General features: G+C 32.9%; 1 protein-coding gene across 2 annotated transcripts; it reads left to right on the forward strand.

Annotated features, from left to right (window-relative positions):
* Positions 1-4177: 4177 nt before the first annotated feature.
* On the forward strand, positions 4178-5022 carry LOC117790880 (cell wall integrity and stress response component 4). Of its 2 annotated transcripts, XM_034630488.1 has the most exons (3): positions 4178-4327; positions 4399-4607; positions 4672-4800. In XM_034630488.1, exons 1-3 carry the CDS (start codon positions 4225-4227, stop codon positions 4762-4764), a joined length of 405 nt encoding a protein of 134 aa, XP_034486379.1. In that variant the 5' UTR covers positions 4178-4224; the 3' UTR covers positions 4765-4800. The 2 variants fall into 2 exon arrangements, with proteins under 2 accessions (XP_034486379.1, XP_034486378.1); XM_034630487.1 differs by having other exon boundaries at positions 4399-5022.
* Positions 5023-6596: the final 1574 nt, after the last annotated feature.

Raw genomic sequence — 6596 nt, forward strand, 5'->3', positions numbered from 1 at the left:
GTAAAGTGTGTACTTAACTTCTTAATATAATTTGTAATCGCCCTCAGCAGTCAGAAATTCTGCATCCAAAAAAGGGGCAAACTTAAAAATATTAAAAAATCAGAATGAATTTTCCCTCTATTTTTATTAAGAAAATTTTTTAATGTGAACTCAAATAAGAAAGGTTTTTTTTATTTAGGAAAAACTAACTCTACAAAAATGTATGAAAAATGTTCTTTAGTAATAGATAAATAATTTTTAAAATTTTTGTGTCATTTATTTTTTAAATTCACTTTCAAAAGCACACATGCTTATTACGATTTTAAATTCCATAAATTGAGGGAAAATAATTTTTTAAGTGTACAGTTCAGCAGGCAAAAATTGAAAAGGAAGTAGGAACAATGGAACGAAGAGAGTGTAGAACAAGCCTGAACTCGAATAGTCTGAAATGAGACGCCTCTCTCTCTCTGTCTCGCATTCTCTCTACCCCTCTCTCTCTCTCGTTATTGTGTCGCATCGACTGATGGCTATTCACGTTATTTTCATTGATTATGTCAGGAAAATAAGTTTACTTTGGAACATTATTGGTTCCATTCACAGCAACAAAAAGTCAACTTGTCAAAATGTTCGAAAGCACTTAAAACTTTTACGCAGTTTGTTGTTTTCTTGTTTTTGTTCTTGTTTGTAGCTGAACGACAAGTAACATTATGGCATTTTTCCACTAAATCTACATCTGCATTCAGCACGCCGTAGGGTTGTCGCTGGTGCTTAGGGTTGTCGGTCGTTTTGGTGTGCCAATTTCGCACTTTCCTTTTCGCAACAACGATGCTGGCACAAAAAAGGCATAAAATATTCTTTAAAAAAATATCTCAAGTGCTCCCATTGCCGCAAAGGGGGTAGTTTGGGTTTCAAGCACATTTTGCCCACTCACAGTCAGTCAGTCGCAGACGTTGGCAACTCTGCTGGCAGCTGGCCTGAGCTGGAATGCTAACAAGGCAATTGAAAAGCGTTTTTCAATAAGCAGTGAGTGGGTCACACTCCGAAAAGGGAATATCAAAAGTTGTTAAGGAAACTGACCAACTTTCCCATTGCGACATTTGCCAAATTTTAACATCATTTGGCTTACGGTCTGTCAACTTTTGACTTTCACAGACTCAAAGTTCTGCACCGATAATCTTTGTTTACCATTCAACTCGAAAATGGTCAGTACCTTGGTCAATGTCTCCCTGTCCACAAAGAGGTCAATTAGTGCACTGCAAACGACAACATTTAGATCATTTAGTTGACCATGTGTGGAATGAAGTGAGTTATGCAACAAGAGTCTCATTGCGGTGGTAACTGACACTTGACATATTTCTGTGGAATTGAGATTGAAGATTAATATTCGTCATTTGCATCAGTTACTCCTTGCTACACACAGAGAAAACCCGCATAAAATATATGCACATTATATATTATATTTATATAAATAAATATGTTATATCAAAAAAATTCATGACATTTAAAATAAAAATTTCTGTATTAAGTAAAATTATATTTATTACAAATTTAATTTAAGTTATTTGAATATTTGTTAACATTATTTTATTCAACAAACTTTTGAAACTAATTATGTTTTTTAATTTCATATGTTATTTGACCCACTTGCAATTCGAAATTCGCAAAACGATGTCTTATTTCACGATGAATTTGTCTTAGCTATGTTGTGTCAAAATTTCAGGCTTGTACGACTTATGGCTTGGGCTGCACAATGATTAGTCAGTCAGTCAGTCAGGTCAAATAGATAGATAAAAAATCTATTTAATTATTTAAATTTCTCTGCGTGTACAGCTTAGACCAATTATAGAGTTGGTTTTGAACTCAATTCGACTGAGATTCAAGTTTAAATTTTATAAAATCAAAGCCAACAAATGCAAGTCTAAAGTATCTTAACATTCTTGTATTTGGCAATGATTGTAATGAATGGATGTTTCCTTTTTTTAGTGGGAAAATGTGGCCAGGGATGTTCGATAATTTATGCCAAACATTTTTTGATGCGTAACCCTTGTTTGAGGTCGAGTAATAAAATGAAATATTTATGCCTTAACATTAAGGGATTTGGTTTTTGCCGCTACTCGTGCACAAAATGCCTTTGTCCATGAAAATATTGTATATATATGCGGAAGTTCGAATGTAGGGATATATCATGTAGCCACGTAGCACTTTTGACCTGCCCCGATTCCTGCAATGATCCTCCTCCTTCCTATCCCTTTCCTGCCCTTCCCTTAAGTCGACTTTGCCTTGTTGTGGGTGTATTGCGGTTAACGTTGGCCACACCGGCTTATTTATTGCATTCGAGGCGTTAACACGAAAGCATTTTGTGGAAATGGAAACTAAATAGTCGTGGTTAAATTATTAAATGCCCCAAAACGTTGCCTCTGTGGCAACAGCGAGTGGCAAAGGCAATGGCAAAGGCTATATCCCTCGTTTTTCTTTACGGTCCAAAGTGTTGCCTATAAAAATTTACTGCTATACAGAATCACACACACTCACACAAGCACTCACATCACATAGTTTGAGTGTATTCATGTTTGTTTGCATAAATGAATGCAAACATATAATTCCAGTGTATTTCAGTAAGAGCTGTCCAATAAATACATTCAAATATGAGTATATACTATATATACAGATGTAGTACTTATTCGAGTTCTCCAATAGTTGCCCAAAGTGTTTGGCAATACTTTAAATATTTTATGAGAGTCAGAAAGGGAGAGCCAGAGAGTGGGAGGGAGCGAGAGGCAACAAGAGGGAAAGAGATTATGATGTAACGATTTATGGATAGTTCATCGGGATGAGCTCAAATGCAAACATTCAGTTGTCATAAAGTCGAAAAAAAACTACAATTTATTTATGATTTTTATTGTGTTCATAAGTAAGTTTGCATATCGGAATGGCAAGGGTGGGACTTACTGAGTACTGAGTATTGAGTACTGAGTGCTGAGTATCTGAAATATGGTCTCACTTTATATTAGCCCAGATGTCAGTCAGAATAGTCAAGTTTGAACAGTCGCAATTTTTAGTCTAAGTTTTAGATAAAAGAGAATAATTTTGAGAAAACTTTTAAAGACTTGTTATTTAATAAAATTATGACTTTTTTACTTAGCGTTAGCTTACTTATTTCTTCGAAATAAAGTATTTCTAGGAGAGTTTGTAAAGACTTTAAATGAAATTCAATAATTAAATTTACTAATTAATTAACATTTATCAAATAATTCTGTAAACAAAGCAGAAAGAAAGAGATAAATGAGATAAATACTATTTATATTCAAGTAATGTTTTTTAAGACTTCAAATAAAATTTAATAATTCTAATATGTAATTTATATAGTACTTATTAAATTATATTAGTATTATGTTATATATAATTTATTAGTATTATGTTAATAATTCTAGACAAAATGAGAGTAATTTTATGAAAGTTATAAGTTTAAATTTAAAAAATATATAATTCACTTATTCTTTAAATATAATTCCACAAATAAGAAATTTTAATTTTAAAGATATATTCTAGCTACATCTACAATAAGTATATATTATTCTTTGACTTCTATGATGACTTAATGATGATTGACAAGTCTGAAGAGTGCAATTGCCTTGTGGTCAACTTGAGTTGACTTCAAAGTCAAATAAACAGATTGTTATTTTTAAGTGCCATAAAAATGTATATTTCATGGAAAATATATAGACTTGTTTTAGTGCTTAGTCAGCATAACTAACCCAATTATAAGTGTTCTTGATGCTCTTCAGTGTCTTCAGAGTCGTCGATGTCGATGCTGATGTCGATGCAAACAGGAAGGCCGAGAACAATAAAATTAATAATGAAACCTCGAAATCGCAAATAATGCGACATTTGCATGCTCTGAGTTGTCTTTTTTTTTTTTATGATATTGTTAGTTTATGTGGAGTCATTGAGGGAGATGCCACCTATCAGACAGACGGACAGACAGATAGACAGACGGACAGACGGACGAATACGAATAGAACTCGCAGCATTCACATCATATTTGTTTGTCACTTGAGTCAAATCACACATTGATCATAAACTAACAAAATTGAAAACTAAAATAAAATACAAACTGAGCAGTGAGTATCGAGTATCGAATTATCGAGTAGTGTGTATTGAGTATAAAAGTGAGCTGAGACACGCGGCCGCTGGTCAGTTTATAAAGTGAACGCGACGGAGAATATCATAATTTTCAAGATCATCATGAGAACGAGTCCGATTTTGGGTCTGTTGATTTGCAGTGCGATCATCGTGAATGTGGCCGAGGCCAAGCCGATCTTCATAAAGGTTTTCGCGCCGAGTAGTGGTAAAAGTTGAAAGTTTTTCAAGTGTCATCGGATTAATTAAACATTATTAACGTTAATAATTTCTGAATAGGTTACTCCTATCAATCGGCACCGACAGTTTCCCCCGCCAACACGCAGTTCATCTCGAGTCTGATTACCCAGAAACTTAATTTGTTGGACAACTTCCTGCGGGCCAAATCATCTTTTGGCAGCTTTGGCTTTACCAAGACTTTCGCATTCACGGGTCCCAGCAGCACGACGACGACGACGGAGAGTCCAGTTACACAGCTGACCACAGAGGTAAACACAGATTTTATACCGGAAGTTAGCTCCAGCACTCAATCTGTGTCCACGACAACCACAGAAGACGACATTGCGACGCCGAAGCCTACAGTACATCCCCAAAGGCCAATCACAACTTCAACTACAACAACAACGACTCCGTCAACGCCAGTAACTCCAGTAATTCCAGAGAAGAGCACCACCGAGGAACCCATTGAGGAGACCACAAGCAGAGCCACCAATGGATACTCTTATCAGACGCCGACGTCCCGCCTTATCGACAGCAACACCGTCCGTACATACGACTATCCCTCTCCTTAATCCGTCTAAGGACATTAATCTGTAGGTATATGAGGCTAAGTTATAAGTCTGAATTCTTACTCAAAACTCTGTTCAAGTCTGTGAATAATACTGCAGATAATTACAAATGAAATTTGTTTTTCTTATTATAATAATAATTTGAAATAATTAATCAAATAATTTCAATAATTTTTTATTTTATTATTTTACTACAACCAAAATAACAATTTAAAAAAAAAGTTAAAGTCAGTTTTACTCATTATAGTAGTTAACATAATATTTTATTATATTTGTTAGGTATATTTTAAACACAAACTAGTTAATTGTTAGTTAATATTTTGATCAATTTGATAATTTTGTTAGCTCAAATTTGTAAGTGTACATCAGCTTGTTCTATTCTTTTCATGTTTTTTGCCTCACATGCGGAAGTAAAATGATTTAAATTCCCACACACTGCCCCTATTCACAATAGGCTCTTCTGTTCAATCAATTAGCATAAAAACCAGTTTCAGTTTCGGTTTCGGTGTTAGTTTTAGTTTAACTGGGAAGACGACAGACTGACTAAATAAATACAGAATCAAATGGAAACTCATTCTTACTTATGGTTTGAAATTCATTCTTTAGTTCAAATTTTGTCATATTTAACTCAAACTGAACTTTAAGCTGAAAAAAACGAGTAAACATTTGAAAAGCGAAAATTTAATAAATCAAGTAGTTTTTGGGTAAATTAAATTGAAAGAAAATGAATCACTTAAAAAATTCAAAATGCATTAATTTAGATCTACAACTGATATTTATAAATCAATTAAAATATTATAATAGCTTTATGCACTTCTGGTATTTATTCAAGTGAAAGATTTCTAGAGCATCCACGCGCTCGTTGGCTATAAATAAAATTGCCTTTGTTTCAAGGTTAAAAACCGGATGAACCACTCTAAAATTAAATTAACTAACATCAAACACTCATCTTTATAATTTTTAGTCAAGCGTTCTCTTTTTTTGTCGTTTGCTTAATTTAAGGTCTGGCATAGAACAAATGAGTTATATAAGAATACTTTATATACGAACCTTATTTCTTAGGGTTTCTTGACACAATATTCTAAACTGTCTGGCGGGAACTGGTTTTCTGTTTATTTAGCTAACTAGTTTAACAAACAAAGAAGCTATCGATTGAAGGTTTATATTTACCATAATTCATTCGTGTCAATTATTTTGACAAAATAAAAAAGAAGTTATATAATTTATTTAACATATAAAAATAAAAGATATTTTTTGGGGATACTTAACTTTTGTTCAAGTTTAATAAAGCCTATGGCTCTTAAAAAAATTAAAAAAAAAAAGAGAAATAATGCTAATATTTTTTTAAATAAAAAAAAACAAATAATTGCATTTTAAAATGGTTCTTAAAAAAATTTAAAATAAAGAGAAATAGAGCAAAAATTTTTTTTTGCGAAAAAAACAAATAAGTGCATTTCTTGTATTGGTTAAACAAATTGCTAGACTAACTGTGTGAATTTACCACAACCGAAAGTAATAATGAAATATAAATAAAGGGCAATAGTTATTGCCGCTTCAAATGTACATAAAAGCACTTACTGGTAGCTAAAGCAATTGATATGTTATTACAGTTGGCCATAATTTAGTTGGAACATTTAGACACCTCGGGTTATTGTGCCCATGGATTTTTATTGTGGTAAAATCAACTAG

This window comes from Drosophila innubila (genome assembly GCF_004354385.1).
Source record: "Drosophila innubila isolate TH190305 chromosome 3R unlocalized genomic scaffold, UK_Dinn_1.0 2_E_3R, whole genome shotgun sequence".
Lineage (NCBI taxonomy): Eukaryota > Metazoa > Arthropoda > Insecta > Diptera > Drosophilidae > Drosophila > Drosophila innubila.